General features: G+C 35.2%; 2 protein-coding genes across 2 annotated transcripts; both read right to left on the bottom strand.

Annotated features, from left to right (window-relative positions):
• Window positions 1–64: 64 nt before the first annotated feature.
• On the bottom strand, window positions 65–5999 carry eif1axa (eukaryotic translation initiation factor 1A X-linked a). The gene is made up of 7 exons (XM_079871989.1): window positions 5812–5999; window positions 4233–4316; window positions 2418–2521; window positions 2049–2099; window positions 1856–1937; window positions 1531–1622; window positions 65–584 (listed from the first exon to the last, which is right to left on the bottom strand). Exons 1-7 carry the CDS (start codon window positions 5825–5827, stop codon window positions 579–581), a joined length of 435 nt encoding a protein of 144 aa, XP_079728115.1. The 5' UTR covers window positions 5828–5999; the 3' UTR covers window positions 65–578.
• Window positions 6000–6118: 119 nt separating this feature from the next.
• Window positions 6119–24511, bottom strand: rps6ka3a (ribosomal protein S6 kinase a, polypeptide 3a). Its single transcript, XM_079871988.1, has 22 exons — window positions 24172–24511; window positions 18775–18810; window positions 15707–15823; window positions 15519–15600; window positions 15318–15398; window positions 15007–15086; window positions 14085–14191; window positions 13482–13519; window positions 13198–13340; window positions 12994–13064; window positions 12833–12921; window positions 12661–12725; window positions 11956–12058; window positions 11732–11862; window positions 11519–11644; window positions 10361–10450; window positions 10101–10259; window positions 9326–9487; window positions 8256–8332; window positions 8009–8126; window positions 7775–7915; window positions 6119–7611 (listed from the first exon to the last, which is right to left on the bottom strand). The coding sequence occupies exons 1-22, from the start codon at window positions 24232–24234 to the stop codon at window positions 7489–7491; spliced, it is 2202 nt and encodes a 733-aa protein (XP_079728114.1). The 5' UTR covers window positions 24235–24511; the 3' UTR covers window positions 6119–7488.
• Window positions 24512–24572: the final 61 nt, after the last annotated feature.

Raw genomic sequence — 24572 nt, 5'->3', positions numbered from 1 at the left:
GGTCAAATTATGTTACTGCTGCTTCTACTGCATACAAACTGACAGTGGAAAAACAACAAAAAAATTAAAATATAGATTTTTATTTTTTAGGCACAGCAGAAATGCATGCAAATGCCATGGGGAAGAGACAGTGCATATGGAGAAAATAAAAATACAGAAAAAAACAAAGCAAATATACAATATAAGAAATAAAGTTCAGTCCAAACAGATAAAAGGCTCGACTTTTTATTGTAGATTCTGGATTTCCTTGCATTTTAAATTCCACCACATACAGTGGAATACAATATAAATACTTTAAAACCATAACAAAAATATGCAGTCTAAGTTTTGTTGTTGTCATTAAATGTGAATGAAAGAGAGTTATGTGACCGTCAGAATGCTCGGAGTAGACTGGTAGTCAGATTACGTGTTAAAGAGAGAGAAACAGATAGAGTTAAGCAATAAGCCTCCGAGTGTTTCTCTGAGGGAGGTTGCAGTAGGATATAGGGCATCAATATCGCCCAAGTTGCAATTTTTCCCCAACAAGGAAGCGTTTTCTCTTCTCAGTGTAAACAGTACAGCCCACCAGCAGTCGTGACTCAGATCTGTGTAAGAGGGCAGAAACAAACACATTAAGATATAGGTTTCCCCAAACACTTCAGTATGATGTTCTAACCTTAAAAGATGCGATTTAGGCTGTTTTATGCAGATAAACAGCCTAAAGGGATCCACTACAGCAGTAAACAGTTTACATTCTGTTTACTTAGTTACTGTTTGTATTTAAAGGGTTAGTTCACCCAAATATAAAAATTCTGTCATTAATTACTCACCCTCATGTCGTTCCAAACCTGTAAGACCTTCGTTCATCTTCGGAGCACAAATGAAGAAAACAAATATCAAAAATATCTTCATTTGTGTTCCGAAGATGAACGAAGGTCTTACAGGTTTGGAACGACATGAGGTGGAATAATTAATGACAGAATTTTTATATTTGGGTGAACTAACCCTTTAATAGATCAATGACAGAACATAATATGCTTGTAATATGCTTCTATACTACTGTTAAAACATTTTGGGTTAAAACAACCTAAAGATTTAAGGTTTCTGAAAGATGTCTCGTTTGTTCACAAAGGCTACAGTCTTCAGTGTCACATGATCCTACAGAAATCATTCTAATATACTGATTTGGTGCTCAAGAAACATTTATTATTGTTATCAATGTTGAAAACGGCTAAATATTTTTGTAGAAAATTTGGATTGTTTATCTGGATTCTAGAAAGTTCAGAAGAACAGAACTACAATTTGAACTTTATTTGAACTATAAATATTTCTACTGTTACTTCAAATTAATGTGTCTTTTCTGAATAAAAGTATTGGTTTCTTTCGAGAAAAAAAAAAATGCTGACCCAACTTTTGAACAGAAATGTATCCAAGTTGTATACAGTGGACTAATACAGGCAACAGAAACTAATTCCAGCACTTTGATATTTATAACCAATAGGACACCATTGCTCCTGTCATGATAAAAAAAAAAAAGAATGGTGTACTTACGTCATCAATTTCCTCATCGTCATTACCAATATCATCAAACAGAATCTCATCATCATCTCCAGGTCCAAATGTGTCCGTTTCATTGATTTTAGCTGCAGGAAAGGCACAACAAGAGATCAGCCAAAAGTCTTGTACTTAAGAACACACTATCATCCTTGAGGATATAAAACTTGTGCTATGTGAGCTTTACTTGTGTATACTACATCATCTGGCACTTGTAATCGAGGTGGGTAATTTGTTTTAGTACCATGACATTTCCATTAAAACTACTAAACAGTAAAAAAAAAAAAAAAAAAAAAGTGATTAATCCCAGTTTGAGACTTACCATGTTCTGGAAGTTCTCCGTAGGCTTTAAGACTGCGAGCCTCATCTGCATTGTACTTTAAAATTACATCTGCTTTGTTGTCCTGTGAAAAACATGCAAAAATAAAAAAATGACAGACAAATAATAATATAATAAAATGTCTATTAATTAAAAATTACGGGGGGGGGGGGGGTTTGAAGAGAACAACACCTACCTGGTAATCTCTAAGACCAACAAGGATTATGTCAGATGCATTGATCCAAACCTAAAGGAGATAAGACAATGTGTTTAATACTTGGGCTAGAAAAAAAGTCTAATGATCACCTTAAAAAAAAAGTTGGGTAAGCAGTGTCCTTTTTAAGTCGTCTTCTATTTATGCAGAATTAAAAAAGGTAAAATCAAACTTAAATTATATGAAAGCATCTATAACATCCAGCCACAGAAAAAAGACATTCAGATTCATATGCATACAGAAAATCCACAGATCTGCTGAACATGCTGAACCAAAATTTCCCCATCGGGACAATAAAATCCAATACAATCCAATACAAAGAAGAGACCGTCGTCATTAACATTATCATACCTTTTTCCGGAGCTTTCCTCGGATGTGGCAAAGCCGCTTGACCCCATCAAAGCACATGGCCTCTAGCCGCCCATTTCCCAGCATCTTTATCACCTGGGCATATTCTAGCACAAGACATTGGGAGATTTTATATAACTGAAGATCATCTTGGCTTTGGTTTTGGCTCAACTTAACTACCATTCAAAAGTTTGGGGTCAGTAAGACTTTTTTGAAAGAATTGATCACAAAAAAAAAAAAAAGTATACAAAAGCAGTAATATTGTGAAATATTACTAAAATTTTCTATTTTAATATATTTAAAAAAAAAATATTTCAGCAGCCATTACCATTATCAATGTTGAAAACTATGATACATTTTTTTTTTCAGGATTCATTGATGGATAGAGTTTAAAAGAACAGCATTTATTTAAAATGGTGAAGAAATTTATAATCTATAATTTAAATTAATTAACAAAAAAAACAAAAAAACACTGTTCGTACAGATTCCGTAAAATGAAATTCCAGGACATAAGGACTAGCCTATTCAAGCACTACTTTTTTTGGTTTTCAAGGGCTACAATCAGCTCTTATCAAACAATATATTTATACATTTTTAAGGATTTTTTTTTTACTCAAATTACAGATATAAAGTATCCAAAATATAACATACATCTTATTTAATAATGTATATTGCTGCAGCATACAAATACAAATATATTATAATGGCTATTATTGTTCCATAAGTCATGTTTTATTTTAGAATGTTGGCGTACTTCGTATTGAGAAACAGTCTGTATGTTGATAATAGAGATTTATCATAGTTAAGCCAGTAGGTGGCGGCAAGGGACTGACTTTAAGAGTGAGAGTAGACCTTCATTAAAAAAACGCTGATTCATTCTGGAAAGAAACAAGGTTATAAACAAGATAATTATTTTAACTTTGAACATCACCTTATAATAAATTAAACACTAATTTAATATATATTGTATTTCAATAATTCAAACACTTTTCAACAACCTCATAAATTTGGCTGTTTTTAAGGGTTTTCCAGGACTTGAATTTCAAAAAGTCAAATTCAACTTGTACAAACCCTGTAAAAAGATTCGCAGTGGTTCTCAATTCTGGTCCTAGCACCCCACTGCTATGCAGATGTTGTATGTCTCTTATCGAACACCTGACTCAGACCATAAGCTTGTTAGGAGAGATATCTATAAACCGAAATTAAACTACATCTACACTGATCAAATCCAGTCCCGGAGGGCCATTGATAAACACTAATCCACCAAAACATGAGGGCCATTGCATTTTAGACCAAACATGGAAAGGTGATTGAGTGCAACCCTAACACACGTGAATAGTGGGATATCTTGCTAAAAGAATTATCGTGCTATAAGAATAGCGTGAGAACTTTATGTCTGGTCTCCTGTCATCATCTCAGTGATCTTTTATTATGCTTTAAACATTGGCAGTAAGATGATTTAGGCGTTTTCCGATATTTTAGTGTGAACGAGAAACTTTTGGAAAATGCTTGAAAATGCTAATGCAAGTGGACGTGAGTGTTTAAAATGAAAATGCAGTTTTTCAAATGTATCTGGTTTAATATAGACATAGCCAGACTGTCACAGGGCTGGAATTGAGAACCACTGATCCTTACTAAATCAAAGTGTTAATTTCTTTAAAAAAATAAAATACATAAAAGTCTTACTGACCTCAACTCTTAAAGTAAAAAAAAAAAGTAAAGAAACAAAATGATGCGGTGAAAATTTATTTGCATATATACAAAGGGCGTAACTATTAGTGGATTTGAACGCTATCCCCCATGTTGATATTTACTTACCCTGGCCATCCTCCTTGAAAACCAGTTCTCTCTTCTCTGACTCGTTCTCGTTCTTACCACGCCGCCGATTCTTACCTCCTTTACCTGAAGAAAAGAAGAATCTCAATTATATTGTTTGTAAAAAGCAAATATTGCTTTTTACAAAACCAACAGACACCTGCACAGTTATTTACATTCATGTGTGGCATACTGTACATGTTCTAAATAGTTCTTTTCTAGTCATTATTATATTAACATTCACAATGTGTTGTACTCACAGTAACTGTTGTGGTTAATTTTCTCTCTGAATATTCACATTATAAAGCCTACTGTATTCTGCATTTTTGATACATGAACGATACATGCCTTCTGCCCTCTGAATGATCATTTATAAAAAAAAAAAAAAAAAGTAAGTAAAAGGCCTATTCGTATAAAAATGTTCACCTTCAGATCATGGTACATTAATGATTTAACGTATGAATAACTTTTATATTGTTATGAACATTTAATGGACTGAAGCAACTTGTGTTTACTTGCTTAAACATTATATTTTCTTGATTATGATTTCCCTTGATTAATAATTTTTCATCATATTGCAATACAATGATCTCAGCCATCATTGTATTGCATTGCATTATTTATTTTTTGTCCCCAACAATAAATCTAGAGCTTTGATCATAAAACTGAACATTTAAATATCCTCTTACTAAGATATATTATTGGGAAACATAGAGTGACAACTGATATGTATATGTATTTTATCTTAGACAGGTATTATTACAAGCTGTCAGAAATTCATCTTCATTCTTTTCGGCCATATAAATAACAACAACTACACTCAATTGCATATTTTTGCTAGATATGGGACTCCTCAATTGTTAAAGTTCCATATTCTCACTATATCATACTATACGGGCCATAAAAGCCTGATGTATCAAATATAACACAAACCATAAAACACATATGGGAAACATTTTTAGATTTTTTAACAAATATTTTGTCCAAAGGTTCAATTAACGGTTCTATTTATTTAAAAAAACAAAAACAAAAAACTAACGCAGGATAAAAACGACTTGTTTCGCAGGATAAAACGACTTGTTTGGGTCGACTTATTTTTAACGAATCAGTTAAGTTAATGACTCAATTATTCAGTCATTACACAAGGCAATACACACAAAAGACACACCGAATTTTAACTCCCTGACAAATTATTACACCCTCGTTGAGGCCGCAACCGGTTGCCTAATCCTAACCACCACACCTAATCCTAAACCTGGGGAATCAGGGGGTAATAATAGTCTAGCAGGGGTCAGAACTCGGCACAACACCGGCGTAATGACGCAACTCGCAAAAAGGGTAACTGAACAAATCTTTCAAAAGAGACAAACTGTCTGGTTAAACTCGTGTGCGTCAGTATCTTAATACTAGCTCTCAACCAGCTAACGTTACAACCATTAGACAAGCAGCAACTAGTTTAGCGCATGTGAGGCTCATATGGTCACGTTGCTCGCAAAGGCCGGGTGCTTAGCTCGAGAGCTAGGCTAAATTCAGTTCCATTAACAGCTGTTTGTCACAATTAAGGGTGTTCTGTTTCCCTTACCTTTATTCTTTGGCATGTTCGGATTACAAAGACTGCAGTCTTTGTTCAATGATGTCGCTGAAAAAAGCAATGTTAAATTTCGAGGAGGACGTCAAAGAATCTCCCTCTGTCTTTCCGAAGACTTCCGCTCAAAGCCATCTACGACTGCGCAAAGCATGACTTTCCAACAAAACTTTATTTATAAAATCAAAGAGATCATTTATTGCGCTAGGAATACAATGCGTAAACAATCGTGTTAATTGAGGACAATATATTTTTTAATATATTATAAGTTTCAATGCTGTTGAGTCATTCAAAGAAAACCATAAAACTGTATTGCAAGATTTATTCTGTTAAAACTTGATCATTTTTTTAATACATGAATTAAAAACTGCTCTCCCAAGCACAAATGTGCTGAAAAAAAGTATGGCCTGTGTTATACAATAGAGGCCAGGAGAGATCACAAGGACATATTTCTCACTTGCACCGTGATTATTAAAAATACAGCAGCAACAATAAAAAAGAAAAAAGAATGTTTGACTAATTCTTGTAAATTAATTCCAGTACAAGAGGATACTGCCTGTGGCCCCAGTCTCCCCAAACACGTGGCCTCACATACAAACATACATAAACATAGAGAACAGTTCATCAACAAGTATAAAAATAATACATTCTTGAAAGTTTTTTAAATTCTGATTAAAAAAATTGGAGCAATCTTGGTTGATACAGCCTGCATATTTCCCTTTAATTTCATGGAGAGAATAAACAAAGAAATACAAAAAGAGGAGTGTTACAAATCACTAAGACAGCAATATATTGGTCATTCCCCATGGAAAAAAAACCCTGTCCTTTTCTAATATAGCCACCTACAGTCACCTTCTACATAATCTTACCATGTCCATTAAGAAAAGATACAGCATACAACTTGTCTCATATGAGTTCTGATAAACAGCTATTATATGAAGAATATTGGTCTGCTGGAGAGGAAAAATATTCCAAGAATGAGGTCGCTATATGATTGCCCTTTTTTGTAAATCAAATGCCCTTTAAGACACATGTGCATGACAAAGGGTTTTTGGACCACTTTGCCCAATTAAAACACTATATTAACACAAAATACTTGGTTTGTGAAATTCACTCTACGTTTCTAGGGACATACAATAAGGATTGTAAGTTTACTTGCATAGTTCTCTTTGATTTCACAAATGGTTTCAACACTGTGCCATGTTTAAACCATCTGAAGTTGCATATAGTGGCATCACTAACTGATTGCTCTTTCTCTTAAAAAGAAAAGCTTGAGCAAGCCATTTCAGCATGTGAGGTCTGTCTTGAAGAGGGTGGGCACAGCTATGATTGGTGATGCTAGCAATAGTACGGTTCCATGCAGTCTCTAGACATGACATTATCACCATAATACAGAAAACAAACTGTATCACAGTCATTTAACATCATACATGATAATCTCCACACAGACTCAACAGAAATACTTTTATATTCATATATATTCCCATATGAAGTAAATTTCTAGAGTATTTTCATAAAACAATTGTACATGAATTTAACATTCTCCTAAGAGTTGTATAATATTCTACATGGTGATGCAGTGATGATGGACTGCCATTACATGACAACGCTAGAATTGCCAGATATCTCACAAACTTATGTGCCATTTTGTAGTTTGGGGTTAGATCTGAATGGTCACAGGGCGGTAGAGGTCAGCTTTTTGGCACCACGGCGCTGAGCAAGTGTGGAGCAACCCACCGGCTCCAGTACGGGAGAAACATTTCTGTTTAGGGCTGAATAGGTGGCTGCCATCGCTCCCTGAGATAAAAGGGCAAAATATTAATAAGAATATAAAGTCAAACACAAGCATTAAGTATTATAATGCAAGGGTAATGATAGGGCTGTTGGGCTGACAGGGAAACCATAATTATGTTTCTGATATTGTTAGTTTCACATTTGAAACTATTATCACAACGCAAACCTTCACTAGATGAGGGGCGTCCTGGCGGTTGAGTTGGAATTTGGGTAGCTGGTCCTTGTTGATTATCCATCGGTGACGAAGAACTTGAGCAGCGGTCAATCTCTTATGAGGGTCAACGTGAAGCATCTTTGATACCAGGTCCTGTCAAAAAAGAAGTTTAAAGATCATAGATCAAACAGATAGAACATTTACATTTGGCTAAGAAGTGGATTAAACAAAAAGAGAGCCTGCAACCTTTGCCTCAATTGATACAGAATTCCAGTATCCACCAGTCAGGGAAAATTTCCCACTGCCAATCCGAGCCAGAATTTCCTCCGGTGTGTCTTCCGGCCCATTAGCAAATGGAGTGAACCTGAAGGATGGACAAGAGTGGTGAGTTTTGAAACTGACATGAATATTGTATTTGAGCTAAATCATGCAATTTCTCAGAAGATTTGCAACATTTGGAATATTAATATTGTTTTTTATTTAGTTAATGTACCCTGTAAGCATGGTATAAAGGAGAACTCCCAGACTCCATATATCACAAGCTGCATCATAGCCTTGCTTCTTCAGGACCTGAGTGGATAACACACAATAATAATAATTTACAAATAAATTTACAATAACAATACCATAATATAATTAGTGTTGCCAAAAATGTAGATATTTCTATATGTATCGATACTTCTCTTCCTTCCAACAGCGAACTGACACACATCCGCCTCCTCTCTCTCACTCGCCTCATTCGCTCTGGTTGAATTGTGCTTGTATTGCACATCATTTTACTAATTCCCGCATGTACCACTGATCTATACATGTGGCGTGCACATAAAGCCGCCTCTCAAACAGTTTGCGAGTACAAAATTTAGTTGTTTTTCATGGCTTATTGCTCTTCAAATACACACAAATTTGTCAAAATGCCCATCTTGGCGCGTATTCAGGTAAAAATAGTCCGCTTTGGAATGTAAATAGTTGAGAAAGTAAACCTGTATAATGGATCAGTGCATCAACTCTTAAAGTGACAGCAGTCCAATGTTCCTACGCTGTCTGTCATGTTAATCAAAGAACAACAGACAAAATCACTCACTGTTTTTGAATATAACTTTTATAACTTTAATTGTAAGCAATAATCTGTATTTAATTTTTACAATGAAGAATATCCAGTGTTATTTTACATTTGATTACTTTATTTTATTTTGTATTTCTTACCTGAATACTACTGTTAGACCCACCTGAAAGTTCATTTGTCTCTTCATTCTATATTTATTTGTTTTAATTTTATTACTGGCTGTTTATTTGTCTTTTTTTTCTTTTTTCTGTACATTTAATTCAGGGTTTCAAATTAAACCTGTGTGTAAGCTATTGCAACAAAAATATGAGATAATAAAAAATATCTGTATGGCAGTATATATGGCAGTTTTTCCCGTGGTATCGAAAATCAATATTTTTCAAGGTATTGTATCAAAGTTGGAAAGTCTGGTATTGTGACAACACTAAATATATTAGAACATACACAAAATCTAGATGTATCTAGTCTCCCATCTAAAACAAATACAGGTCAACAGGTACCTCTGGAGCCACAAAGTTAGCAGTGTAGCATGGTGTCATCAGCAGCCCGTTTTCTGCTCTTAGTTGTTTGGCAAAACCAAAATCACAGATCCTGATTGATTCTGGGTTGCCCGATTCATCCACATACAATATATTACTGGGCTTTAGGTCTCTGTGTACTACCTGCAACCAAAGTGCCAATATATTAACCATAATAATATATGAACATAAAATATTTATTTAAATAAATAAATGCATTGATAACCAAAGTGCCAATCTATTAACCCTAATAAACTCATAAAAAAATAAACAAAAAATAACAATACATATATACCTAGAAAATAAATAGTACCTGTCAAATGTTCGGAAACATTCAAATTAAAAAGGATCAGGTGACACTGAAGACTGGAGTAATGATACTGAAAATTCAGCTTTGCCATCACAGGAAATTACATTTTAAAATATATTAAAATATAAAAAAGTTCTTTTAATTTGTAATAATATTTCGCAATATTACTGTATTTCCTGATTTTTTGATTAAATAAATGCAGCATTGGTAAGCATAAGAGAATTCTTTCAAAAACACTTACAAAATGTTAATGTTTCCAAATTTTTGACAGGTACATTACCTATTAATAAGATATAAATATATTAAGTTTCAATGCATTGCAAAAGCTGAAATGCAGATTTTTTAGGGCACATTAAAAGAATGTTTAAATGGATCTAACTGTGTATTTATTTATTCTGGACACATTAAAGATTTTCTGTGATATTTGGTGTGTGTAAATGCTTTTACCCCTTGGGCATGCAGATATTCAACAGTCTTTGTGATGGTGTGAAGGACAGCGCTGGCCTCTCTCTCAGAGAAAAACTTTTGTCTGAGGATTTTATCCAGTAGTTCTCCACCTTTCATCAACTCTGTGACCAGGTACACTGATCGCCCATCATCGAATACCTATAACCCCACACAGACTCAGAATAACGGCAGACAACACCACCAGGGATATTTGAGTTAGAAGTTTCCAACAGACAGGCACACAAACAAAAGTCACTCACGTCCTTCAGAGTAATGATGTTAGGATGTTGTCCATATCGCCGCAGAATCTCAACCTCCTCTGCTGGATCTCTCTTCTCCTTATTGATAATCTGTTTTGTCAGTAAGAATTCTTTTAATAAATTCATACTTTCAATTTAGCCAAGATGCATTAAATTAATCAAAAGTCACAGAAAAAACTTTTACATTGTTGCAAATAAAAAGATTTCAAATAAATGCTGCTCTTTTGAGCTTTCTATTCATCAAAGAATCCTGAAAAAATGCATCACGATTTCCACAAAAATATGAAGCAGCACAACTATTTTCAACGTTGAAAACAATATGACATGTTACTTGAGCACCAAATCAGCATATTAGAATGATTTCTGAAAGATCTGGCACTTTACAATAGATGACAATTTACAATATATTAAAATAGAAAAAGGTTATTTTTAAGTTGTAATAATATTCACAATATCACTGTTTTACTGTATTTTTGATCAAATAAATTCAGCCTTGGTGAGCAATGCATAAGAGGCTTCTTTCAAAAGTAAAAATAAAATCTTACTGACCCCAAACCTTTGAATGGTAGTGTATACTTGTTGAAAAAAAACATTTAAAAATTATTAAACCTCTTCTAAAACTGACAAACCAATCAAGAAGTGTCAATACAGCTCTCTTTAAAACTGATAGAACCTTAAAGCTACACTGTGTAGGATTTATTTTTCTCCCATCTAGCGGTGAAATTGTTTATGACTACCAACTAAGTATTACTTTCTAGCCCCTCCCATTCCGAGGGCTTTTTAACTCCTACGGTGGCCGTATTATTTCAAATCTGCCGGCAGTCGCGAGTAAATCTCCCCCTCGCATTCGTCACGGTGCCACTGAGTGTAAAAACGCGAAAGGCGAAGCTTGAATTTCCAGGTATGTCCCTCTTTGGCTAATGTATTTTCAAGATGGAGGCGCAACATGGCTGCCGCCATTCGAGCGACTCGCTCGTATGTATTCTAAATGGCAGATTCTACCCTTACGAGAATACTTGATTAGTTGGTAGAAGTAATTACACATTAATGAGCACATATCATTTTGAAAGAACAAAGTGTTTTTTGCTAAGAGTCAACTTAAAAAATTAGTGTAGCTTTAAACGCATCAATAAAACAGATAAAGAAGTATGTGGTTACCTTAACTGCATAGTCCATGGCTGAGCTCTTGTGCACACAGCGCTTGCAGATGGAATAGGAGCCCACACCAATGTCTTCTTTAACATCATACACATCCGTGAACTGAAGCGCGCTCCGGTGGGGTTGCTGTGTAACATTCACACATGCACTTTATTCCCATGTGTACAGATGTTAAAGGGGTTTGAGAGGAGCGTGCGAGTGATGCGAGTATACCTGAAGTATTCCACCCAAGTTGATGTTGCTCTGAATGGGCGGCTGGCTTTCTTCTTCTACTCCCGTAGCAACAAAGCTAAACCCTCTGAAGAGCTGATGAGCATTGGCACTTGGAGGGATACCAGGAGAGTCTGGGACCAAAGAAAAAGGGAAGTGAGTACCATCCAATTATTATGCCTAGAAATGCATCAACTGCTAGGAAAGGGAATGTTTGCATCGCTTACCCCGAGGGGTTTTGGCAGTGAACTCTGAGTCAAAGTAGACTGTATCGTCTGGCCTCTGGATGGCTGGTTTAAAGGGAGGAGGCAATTCCTTTCTGAATAATTTCTAGAGGTAAAAAAAAAATACTAATTTCTTTAAGCATACAAATTAGGAATGCATTGATATTACAATTCTGGCTGATACTTATAAGCCAATAATTAATTGCATGTTATAGCCAATAAAGGTTCAATGGTTGATACGGAAAATGCTACACTATTTCACCTAATTGAATTAAAAAATACAACACTAAACAATAAAAATCACTCGTTTTAAATGCTACAAGTGAATTTAGGCATCACAATATTATAATGTACAGTATAAAAAGATATGCATTCGGAGATTTGCTATAACTATTACATTTAACTAATTAAATTACTAGTGCTTTTAAAACTAACTTTAGGTGAGCATTAGATAACAGCAAAGGTAATGCAAATATATATAATAAAAAAGGAAATGCACATGCTCAATGAAATGTCTAATATTGGCTGATAATTAACCAATATTGACAGATACTGATAAACGAAAAAAAGAGAAAACCTCCTTTTGTATTCCACATAAAAAAATAATAAAAAAAAAAAACATGGTAAGAGAGACATGAGGATAAGTAAATGATTATTTTTGGACTTATATCTTTAATTCGTGATTTATTCAATTTCTTATAAACTTACATTCCAGTCAATTGTGTTGAAGAATGAATGTCTTTTGATCTCTTCTACTCCATCAGGCCCAGCTCCTGAAATTTCAAGCCCAAGTATTTAATGAACAGACTGAAAAATGCACCAAATTTACTCAGCATGAACAACCTGTTCTTTGAAACAAGCTGACAACGATCTTTTTCACCTAAGCGGTTGCCAGGATTCCTCTTGAACAGATTGCGGAGCAGAGACTGGGCCTCAGGGCTGAGAAACTGAGGCATTCCTAGCTTAGCCCTTGAGGAACAAAAAACAATGTCAGTGCAAAGACTCAGGTATGAAAATCAATACTGAGGAAATAAGGCTCACTTTAAGATCATTGTCATGGTTTCCTTGCGGTCTTTTCCTTGGAATGGAAGTGTTCCAGTCAGCATTTCAAACTAAGGAGGTAGAATTACACAATCACTGCACTGATACACAAATATTATGTTTGACGAACTTTATTGATGATAAATTATGTTTGAGTTTATTTGAAACTGAAGTGTAATTTCAGCATAGCCCCGCCCCTCTCACCATTAGAACGCCATAGGACCACCAATCAGCACTGTGGGTATGACCTCTGCGGTTGACAACCTCCGGAGCCATATACTCCACCGTCCCACAAAACGAATAAGCCTTGTTCTCATGGTCAATGGACTCTTTACTCAACCCAAAGTCTAAGTAACACACATAGACAACAAATCGAATACATACATACATACTGATACATTTATCATTGTGAGATTCCCTAGTTAGACCCAAGATTGTTTTATACTAATATAAGCCCTTATCATTATGCAGTAATAAAACACACATACCTGTAAGTTTGATGTGTCCATCATTATCCAAAAGAATACTGTAAGAGATCCAAATTTGGTTCACTCATGAAAATGTGCAATGCATTGGCTTAGTCAAAGTGTTGTAATTATACACGGTCTAGTATATAGTCATTGTAAATGATGTGTTCTTAAACATGTAGTTGTTAATATGCAGTTACCCAGCATCTGTCCTTCTATTTGTGAAAAATATCAGTTTGCCATCAGTTGTCAGAAAATAAAAGCGATAACTTTGTCGTAGTTTCCGTTCAATGTTTGAGGGGATTTCCCACGACCAGAGTCAGTGCTGTTCAACGCATTTAATCAATGCCATTGATCTCTATGAAGTGATACATCAGCTTCAGCGTTACCCAGCGTTTTCAACACCTTGTTTAGCCTCTTGTCCAGTCAAGATTAGAAAATTCAAAACTGTTATAAATATATTAATAGTTAGAAATTATATATATATATAAAAAACAAAATAATAATAATTATTATAAAATGGCGATAATATCGAGCCACTCAAAATCACCGCAGGGGAAATTCATTTACTGTGACAGCCCTTACATCACATTTTATGTAATATGTGGGTTGTGAGTAACACACTTTTCTGGTTTAAGATCTCTGTAGATGATTCCCAGTCCATGTAAATGGTCCAAAGCCAAAGCCAGTTCTGCCAGGTAGAACTTTACATCCTCCTCTGTAAACATAACCTGAAAAAAGACATAAAGAGTGGTAGAAGAATTAGCAGAACTTAACCTATTCTAATATTCATTCTTAATTTTTTAAAATTCTTAATCATTTTTAAATGCTTGTTCACAATTTAAATGAGATTAATGTACACTACAAGTTTGAGGTCAGTAAGACTTTCATTTTTTTTGTTGAAAGTTTGTTTTATTTAGCGCCACCCCAACTACCACGGCTTTATTCATGGCAAAAAAAGTGGATAAAGTTAGAAAGTAAATATATAAGCAACAAAACTATGTATAAGTGTAGTTTCTTACAAAAATCTACAACTAATCTCATAAAAATAAATGTATCAAAGTAAAAAAGAATCCTAGAGTTTATTTCTTAAAATAAATGTATTCTTTTATTCAGCAAAGATGCATTAAACTGATTAAAAGTCACAGTAGACTTTTACATTGTTGCAAAATTGTTAAAAAGACCTTTCTTTCCATCAAAGCATACTGAAGAAAATTCTTGTGGTTTCCACAAAAAAAAGCAGCAGCGCAACTGTTTTCAATATTGATAAAATTTTTTAGATTTCTTAAGTACCAAATCAGAATATTAGAATGATTTCTGAAGGATCGTGTAACACTGAAGACTGGAGTCATGGCTGCTGACAGAATTTTAAAATTAAAATAGAAAACAGTCCTTAAAAATTATAATAATATTTCATAATACTGTATTTTTGACCAAATAAATGGTGATTGCAAGAGAATTATTTCAAAAACATTTTAAAAAAATCCTACCAATCCCAAACGGTAGTGTTAATGTTGGATTTATCTGTACTACACATGTAATTCACCTCTTTGGACAGGCGAGTGAAGAGATCTCCTCCTCTGAGGAAGTCCAGAATCAGATAGAGTTTACCCTCCGTCTGAAATGCTGAGGAATCAAAATTTAAGTTGCAAGATCTGTAACAAATGTAATTTGAACAAAGTTCCCTGGGCTAGGCAACAGAACCATAAAAAAACAATTTAGCTAACAAACAAGAACTTAATAGTAATCCAGAAAACAAGATACGATGATGTACTGCAAGTTCAATTAGAGTTCAACAGAAATCCACAACCCGTGAAGCATAAAAATCTGATTGGTGATGGGATGTCAATAACTTACCATAGTGCAGTTTAACAATAAAAGGATGGTTGACCTCAACTAGGATGTCTCTCTCCATCTTTGTACGCACTCGATCTCGTACTGAAACCACACACACACCCAAATATAAACAAACATTATAAATAATAACTTAATAAACTTTATTTTTTAGTGTGTACATGTTCAATAACAAAGACATAAAACAACATACAAATCACACACCTTTCAGTGTAGCTTTCTTTAGCACTTTCATAGCATAGAGCTGTCCTGCATCTGGCATAGTTATCTTCTTGACTAGGAACACCTGCACAAACGCGCACTATTATTAACAGAAACCAGCAGAATAATGCTTCTAAATGTAAACAAATCATTTTCAGTTATTTTACTCATATCTGTGCAGTTCACCTGACCTTTCCAAAAGATCCCTGGCCCAGAACCTTGCAGAGCTCAAACTGTCGTGGGTCCGCTTTCTCCGAACCCTCCTTGACATGGTGAGTGATGCTGATTTCCTTGACAGAGCCCTCCTCCTATGAAAGAGACAAATGACAAATGAGCATGCTTGCTTGACCCATAAAACATGCAATGCAACACCAAACAGCAAACACACACACACGCACACAGATCACTTATCTTGTTCTGTACTAAACATAGTGATGACAGCAGTGTAACTTAAAAAAACAACAAAAATAAAATCAAATGTCCGGATACACCAACACCACTTCATCACATCAATACAAATTCATGCCCAAAAAAAGTACTTAAGGCAAACAAACACACACACAATATGAGAGGATGTTAAAGAAAAGCCTGGATGGCTGGTGTCTCTGCAGAGGAGCAGCGTGCCAAAGCCTGTGGGAGGAGAAAGAATAAACACCACAAACAAGTAGTGAGGGGGTTAAACCAGGCCCATCTGACAAAATGAACAAATAGCTGACTGAATGCCCACAAATGAGCAGAAGAAGAGATCAGGAAGGGGAGAACTGATCTTCAGAAACAGAGCAAGAGTGCCATGTCAGAATCATCTAACTCTGGACACTAAAATGCTAATTAATGGTAATATTGGTTAGATAGAGCGCTACACTTCATATCATATCACTTTTTGCTTTCCCACTTGCTCTCTCTTATTCTTAACATACACTTGAGATGGAAATGAGGGAGGTAGTGACTTATAATCTAGTCACCCACACATATTTTGAACAATGAATGCCACATACCAGTCTGCCAACATGAATGAGACTGAATGGTGGATGATATCTGATAATCTATTGATGGTGGAAAAAGACCACAGACATCAATATCCATCACAGAGGTCAAAAATGACACAAAGAAAGCGATGGGACATAAGCGTGTTTGTACATGTGTAAAACAGCACTTGCAACTGATGTGGCATGCAAGTCGCTTTGTGTCAGCACATAGAACAGCACATTGTTTTTTGTGCTTTTGGTTTTTTTTTTGCAGCCTTGTTATTTGATTGCAGTAACCTTTTTTTTTTTTTTTTAGAAGACTGCATACTTCATTAATAATCCACACTTCCCTCCTGACCTGCTTTCACTAGCAGTTCTAGATGACTGAATATTTAAAAGCTCATCAAATAACAGACAGTATCATTTGTTCATAAACAAGGATAAGGATGTTTTATAGAGTAAAATAAGGATGTTTTATTAAGCAAATTCATTAAGCGCTAAATGATATGGTAACTGATATGTAGTCAACAGTTATATAACAGTTAATAACACACAATAATGTGTTAATAGCGGTTAATGCATCATGCATTTTGGCATGGCGGAAACATTGTAATGACCAAACTGCATACAGGACCAGAAATCAGAAATATCCATTTGAAATTTTCTATTATGCCAAATTTACAGTGGCACAAAAGCGCTTCTGATGTGGCATTTAGGTATATTTACACAGACTGTTTAATGCTGCTCAAACAAAGTGACAAATGCATTTACAACTGTATACTTTGACAGAGCATACATAATTTAGTCTGGCTTTTATGCTTCATTGCATCTTTACAGTGAGTTTAAGCAGGCACAGAGCAGCCTTAACTTGGATGTGTAAAGAGGGAGATTTAAATGTAATGTGTCATTGTATAGGACCCAGAAATTAATGTTTGTTCTTGGTAGCTTTTAAGTGAATTTTTTAAGTGACATGCCATTTTAAATTAATTTCCTATGTATCTTATAATCATGCCACAACCACAACAAGTGATTTGCATAAAAGAAATTGACTTAAATAATGGTGCTTAAGTCTATGCAAATTAATCTAAAATTCTGAATTCTGGATTTAAATTCTAGAAGCTTCAGAGCAGATGAGATGACTGAGGAGGCCTTATATGAGAAAGAGGACTTTAACTAAAGTGTGACTAAGGATGATGACTGAGGGACACCTCACAACAGGAACAGGAAGTGTGTGTGGCGTGGGTGTTTTTACACACACAATGTCTCAACAATCCCCCTTCCCACATACACGCACACATACAATGGGACAGGCCTAAAAATATACAATACCGTTCAAAAGTTTGGGGTCAGTAAGTTTTTTTAAAAGCTTTTATTCAGCAAGAAAAAAATGTAACTGTTCAAAAGTCTTTACAAATAAATGCTGTTCTTTTCAATTTTCCATCCCTCAAAAAATCCTGCAAAAAAATCTATCACGGTTTGCACAAAAATGTTAAGCAGTTAATAAGAAGAACATCTTATTAACATTGATAATAAGAAATATTTCCTGAGCACCAAATCAGCATATTAGAATGATTTTTGAAGTTTCATGTGACACTGAAGACTAGAGTAATGGCTGCTAAATTTTCAGCTTTGCCTTTCTTTTTTTACAATATTACTGTTTTACTGCTTCACTTATCTATTAAATGCAGCCTTGGTGAGGATAAGAGACTTATTTAAAAAAAATTAAACTTTAAAAAACTTTTACCAACCCCAAACTTTTAAACAGTAGTGTAATGGTTATAAGTCAACACACTGCTTTGGGTCACAATCAGCCCCATCAAATGATATCTGTTTTCAGTTTCTGCTGGGTTAGTGGAAAATGAAGCTCTGCTTGAAGAGAATGCTGAACATCCTCTTCTCCTACTGGCTGCTTGCCATGTCACTCATCCAACAGGAAACCAATAAAACCAGGCTGTCCTCTGAGACAGGAAATGTGATGTTAAAAGACAACTAGCTTACATAGGAAGCACATCTTTAAATTGAAAGACAGTGGGGCATTACAGTACATCAAACTGTTCCTCAAGCTGTGAACGAAGAGCTTGTCTGATAAATTGCGAGGAACCAAAGTTGAACTGCTGTAATCTGTCAACATAATTAATTGAGTTTAACAGACATGCTGTCTAATATGCAGATTGCAGACACACACACCCAAACTACATACAACTGCACACACTGAAAGATTACATGTTCACATAAAACATACACATTTACATAGTGTTGAACTTACATACACATTTACATAGTGTTGAACTTACTTGAACAGGACCATCATCATCTACCATGGAGTCATCCTATAAAACAGGAAAAATATGATGTTAACACAAAACAGAGTAATAAACTTTGTTGCATCATTTTACTATTACAAGCAAGGACTAAAATCACGTCAACAATTACAGAAAAACAAAGCATCTTAAGGAACAGAAAAGACATACAGAAAATTGCAAATGCAGTGTTTTAAGGGAAGATGATTCATTTAAATGACTGCTGCAAATTTTGTAAAAAATAAAAAACATTTGTACATTTACAAAATTTAAAAAAACATTTGTAAATATTATGGATCCACAAAGGATTATGATGATAGATATATATGCTAGAGCTGCATGAATCATCGTAAAAAAAAATAAAAAAAATAGTGCTCTTAAAGGGGACATATCATGCTAAATCCACTTTTTTAGCCCTTAAATGCATTTTGTTGTATATTTGGAGTGTTTAGAAGTACAGAAAAGTTGAAATTATTTTCTTCAGGTGCTTCGTTGATATCTTTATATTCAGTTTTGGCCTTATTTTTCAACCTGTTCCGATTTTTCTGTTATCTATGACGTTTTGTGAACTATTACGTCACAGTATTTGCAGCGGAACTGCCAAATAAGGACATTGACTTCCAGTCCAACATTTCGAGCAATCCGCCATTTTTATTTCTCGCTGCAATTTTGTAGTCCAAGCTAAAAGGTGCAGAAGTTACGAGAGGGTAAGTTAAAATGTTCGGTTGTTGGATGTAGTAACCCACACGCTTCATTACACCGTCTAATGTAGATGAACTGCCGCGCATGTTTAACTGAAAGAACGAACAGAGATAGAGAGACCCGGTCGCGCGCACGCACTCTCTCTCTCTTCGGAGCCAGCAGCCAGGTGAAAGTGTAAACAAGACACCGTCTCCAAACTAGACGCTGTCTTGCTCTCTCTCCCTCGCACATATTAATCAAAATAAATCGAGACGGCGGTAAAAGGTCGGAAGACCAAAGTTTCATGTATAAATACAGTAACACACCATTGCAATACATCCATATGAAGACGTTGTTCTGCAGGTTCGTCGTCTTCATTTTCATCTCGCTCCGGCTCCGACTCTGGCTCGAACATGTAAGGCTGGCTGGACAAGTCTTCCGTTGTTGACATTTTGTTAATAACGTGTGAATAAAAAGTTTCTGTGCCGCTAGATAATCGTATCTCTGCTATCAAACTACAAAAATGGCCGAACGGGGTGGAGTTGAACCTCTGCATCCTGGAGAGGGGGCGGGGTATGAAGTGTCTCAATTGTATTTAAAGAGACCGCACCAAAACGAGTTGCTCTCAGACGCACATCAGAAAAGGGGTAGAAAAGGGGCCTGTGGAGCTATAATAATGAGGAATTCAGACCCAAGCATTGCAGTTCTGCTTTATATAGACTACAAATGTATGATTTATATGTAAAAAGGAACGATTTAAAAGCATGATATGTCTCCTTTAATTCAAAATGAACAATTTGGCTATGTCTATTAAACCTAAAATGTGCTTTGGTGCTGCCGCTGACTCAAAGAGTGGTTGTAACTTGACACTTTAAATAAAGATTGTATCAACTACATCATTACACCAGTAGGTGGCGACACGTGAATTACTTTTTTTTTTATTTGTCATTGAATTATTCCTTCAAAAGATTAATTTAAGTATTCATCCAGTATTTAAACAAGTGAAGTCTTTCGCCCTGTCCCAAACGACCCTAAACACTCAGGAGCACCCTTCTGAAAACTAAAATGACAAAAGGGACACCCTACATTCTCGTGGACTTCACAAGCACACAGCACCCATTTTAAGTCCACAAAACCGTAATATGAAGTGAGCCATTTGGGACAGGGCCTTCATAACCGAGTCATTGAATCACTCATCTAAACAGATTTAATAACAATAATAATAATAGTAATAATAATAATTACAAAATGTAGTTGTCTACTCTAAATTGCAGGAGAATGGTGATCTGATCTCTATTTAAAAAAATATCAAATCACCAGACCATGTGTTGATATAAGAGTAAAATGGCAGTGTTGTTTACATAAAGTCACAGACTAAGTGATTATTTTTAGGTCCACACACAAACAGGGCACTAAAAACAAGCAGCGTAGGAAAGCTATTTTCAGGCCACGGGATTAGCCTGGATCAAAAGAAAGTTAATAGGGAAAGAGTACCCGAGGATAAAGGGCTAACAGAGTAAGAGAGACAATACTTGTTAATATTTATTAACTCAGATGACATTTATCATAAAATAAACAGCACTTAAATCTGTCCCCTTGAGCTGTGCCATTCTCAAATTTATATAATCATAATAATGTACTCTCAAAATAGTTTTAATAATACTTTTAGATAGTACTCCATCCTCCGTTTAATATTTAATATATTTCTGTATCATACATTCTTCATTTCACTGAATATTCATAAAGTATATACAGTACTATTCAAAAGTTTGGGGTTAGTAAGATTTTTTAAATGTTATTAAAAGAAGTATCCAATGCTCACCAAGGCTACATTTATTTGATCAAACATAATATTTGTGAAATAGCCTATTATTAAATGTTAAAATAACTTTTTTCAAGTTTAATATATTTTAAAATGTTTTTTTTTTCTGTGATGGCAAAGCAGAATTTTCTCCAGCATCATTACTCCAGTCTTCAGTGTCACATGATCCTTCAGAAATCATTCTAATATGTTGATTTTGTCCGTAAGAAACATTTCTTATAATCATCATAGTTGAAAACAGTTCTTTTTAAGAAACCATAATCTTTTTTACAAGATTCTTTGATAAATGGAAAGCTCAAAATCTTTTGTAACATTACCGTTTTTACTATTATTCAGCAAGTGTGTATTAAATGAATCGAAATTAAAGTATTAATTTCTTTAAAAAAACTAAAACATACAGACAGAACATAGACAGAAAGACACAAACCTGAGGTAAAATAAGGATGTCTAATTTGATCAAATTCTGATAACAGCCAGTCCAAAAGCTGGATTCACAAAAACTTTCATAAGAAAGAAGTAAAGTTTAAACAAAAAAATTACTTAAGATAAATTCCAAGTAGTTCGTAAGAATGTTCCTAAGCGCAATTCTTCTAAAATTCTTGAGAAATTCTCAAATATTTTTTAAGAACATTCTTAAAGACAAGAAAAAAATGGCCGCTCTTATATGTGCTGAATAATAAAAACGAGGTCCCTATTTTTGACTTGTTTTTTGTCGAGTTGCTTTAGATTTTCAAAGCAGTCACATCACACATAATCATCATCACTGATCAACATTTACATTATCAATCATTGCTGGTGTCACTTCAGATAACTTGTGCACATCTCTAGTAGTAGTAGTAATATGTAGGCTATTATATTTAACTAGTGTTAAGCTGTAATGCTTAATAATAACAATTAATTTGAAACAACCCAATAAATTCATTAAACATCTTATGTTAGGGGATTTAGGATACTGGAAGTTATCCTAATTTTAAGAGGTTGTTTGATTTATTTTTGTTAAGAACAATATTAAGAAAAAAATATAAGAACATTAATTACATTTACATTAGGGACATAATTTTGCACAAATGCCAGTCAACGTTAACTTCTGTTCTGAATGCGCTCTTCCTGGAGCGACGCGCTGTACAGCAACTAACCCCAAATAACTTACAAAGTTTTATTACAATATTGTTCTCTTTATAATGTTATGTACTACCCAAATATAGTTATTTTTAGTTGTGCATTGCTGTTTGAGCTGCGCATGCTGAAGTTGATCACCGGCACGCTTTATTCCACGGTAATTCTTAACCAAATGCATCGTATATGAGATACATCAGATATATATGCCTACACAAAATAAACTTAATATTACAACTTACATTTGCACAAACCAAAAGGCTGCGAATGCACATGCAAACTTAGTCATGAAGGTGTAGCCTAAAGGTGATGATACACAGGGCAACTTTTTGAGCAATATTGCTGGGCAATGTTGGCGTCAACGGGCAACCAGATGAGACACAGGGCCCACGACCGATCTAAATTATCCAGATAGAAATGTATTGCCCATTTTCAATGGGAAAGTGCCCAAGAAACAATCGACCGGCAAGATTGCCTAGCAAAATTGCTCAAAAAGTTGCCCTGTGTATCATCACCTTGACTCTAGCCTTGTAACGTAAAATGGTCCCAAACATAACTCCGGCGCACTCACTTCATTTTTCCTTGTATCTGCTTTGCGTGTTTCGCGGTTTTATCGATTTAATTATTATCAACAATTAATCGATCGTCGATTAATCGTTAGCGTCCCTAATTTACATACTTGAATGCTGCTGTTAAATGCTCTGGCAAGGAGATAAACATGGTGGACTGTGTACAGCTCACTCAGGGCGGAGTCTATGCTAATAGGGCAGAGTCCGTCAGCAGTCATGGGCGGGGCCTAAGCAATAGGCCTTTTTTGACGTCACTTTGCACAGAAACTGCAAATGGCTTGTTCTGAGATATTTCTTATGATTAATGGGGATTAAAAAAAGAGGAGTGGGTGGATTTTTATCATTATAGGGTGGCTGTGTACACACACTGCCGACACACATTTATGTTCAAAGCTTCAAACAGGTCCAGAATACAAAAATTTCATTAATGAGGTTGTTGTTTCATAATCCAAGTAACACACAGACTATTTCTCAAAAGCTAATGGGCCATCTTCATCTACCTTCCGAGACCGCATTTGGGGTATCATAATCTTGTATTTTTGCACATTTATAGCATGCTGACATTGTTATAGCCTGTGACGCCCAAAAATGCTGTCTAGGTATGTAGGCAGATCACTGGGTTTGGAGAAACAGCCTGTCAGTCTGTATATGAGAAGTTAGTTCCCCACCCTGAGTTTATTGCCCAAGGCATACTCAAGTCAAACTTAAAACACTTACAAAAAGGAAAACAAGTGTCCATTTTAAATAAGAATGAAGCAATAAACTTAAAGTTACATCGAACAAACAGACAGACACACAAACACATACTGTGCTTGTCTGGTCAAGTCTCGCTTCGACGGTTTACACATTCTCTAGCTTTACCAAGTAACTAGGCACTTTGGTCCAATGAAATTTCTACGTTAAGAGTTAAAGGACAAAGTAACGTCATTTCGATAGTAACATTTTGTTGCATTTTCATGCCGGCGTATAACTATTAAGCGCGCACTTTTCTGCATTCAGTTATGTGTTTGAAAAGTAGCGACATTCTGAAACGCAAACTTTCTTTTTTTTAAATTCAGTCTTTACCAATCTGTAAACTAACCTACTAGTCAAAATATGCACTTCAAGACTGAACACTGATATTCCTCTGTGACACGAAGCATCGGATTAAACGTGATTTCATACAATAGCACTCCTCAATGTCGTAAACGTAATATAACCTACCTCATTCACCATATGCCCCACGGGCAGCTTCTGCCAGGGGTCTGCAAACTGCGCCAGTGGCATCTTTAAGTCCCGATCTTTAACTTACGATCACCCCGTGAAGTGATTTGACGCTGTCAGTCAGTGTAAAGTTGCACAAAAAGAGTCCAACAAAAAGAACAGTCCCGTAAATAAAAGAGGAATTCCGTTCAATTGCCTCCAATGCACTTTGTTTTACTTCTAGCGTGTCCGATTCCTCTTCACAAACATTCGAAATATGTTTTAACAGCAGAGTAATACACTTCCGTTTTCGCTCAACATGGCGTCGTCGCCCCGTTCACCTGTCTGTCAGAACGAGGCTGGAGGAGGAGGATACGTCATCATGCGTCATAGAGCGAGGGACACCGTGGCCACCCGCTGGT

This window comes from Squalius cephalus (genome assembly GCF_949319135.1).
Source record: "Squalius cephalus genome assembly, chromosome: 5".
Lineage (NCBI taxonomy): Eukaryota > Metazoa > Chordata > Actinopteri > Cypriniformes > Leuciscidae > Squalius > Squalius cephalus.
Note: the sequence above shows the minus strand (reverse complement) of the source record. Positions and strands in the feature narration are given on the sequence as shown.

Bases quoted from the DNA above. Each gene is read 5' to 3' on its own strand.
- eif1axa (XM_079871989.1), bottom strand. The intron at 2,522-4,232 runs GTAAGTAAATAT...GTCTTGTGCTAG, and splicing joins TTTCAAGGAGGATGGCCAGG to AATATGCCCAGGTGATAAAG. The intron at 1,938-2,048 runs GTAGGTGTTGTT...TGTTTTTCACAG, and splicing joins TTGGTCTTAGAGATTACCAG to GACAACAAAGCAGATGTAAT.
- rps6ka3a (XM_079871988.1), bottom strand. From the start codon at position 24,234: ATGCCACTGGCGCAGTTTGCAGACCCCTGGCAGAAGCTGCCCGTGGGG. The intron at 15,824-18,774 runs GTAAGTTCAACA...TCTCTTTCATAG, and splicing joins ATGATGATGGTCCTGTTCAA to GAGGAGGGCTCTGTCAAGGA. The intron at 8,127-8,255 runs GTACATTAACTA...TCCATCCTTCAG, and splicing joins CTTTATACCATGCTTACAGG to GTTCACTCCATTTGCTAATG.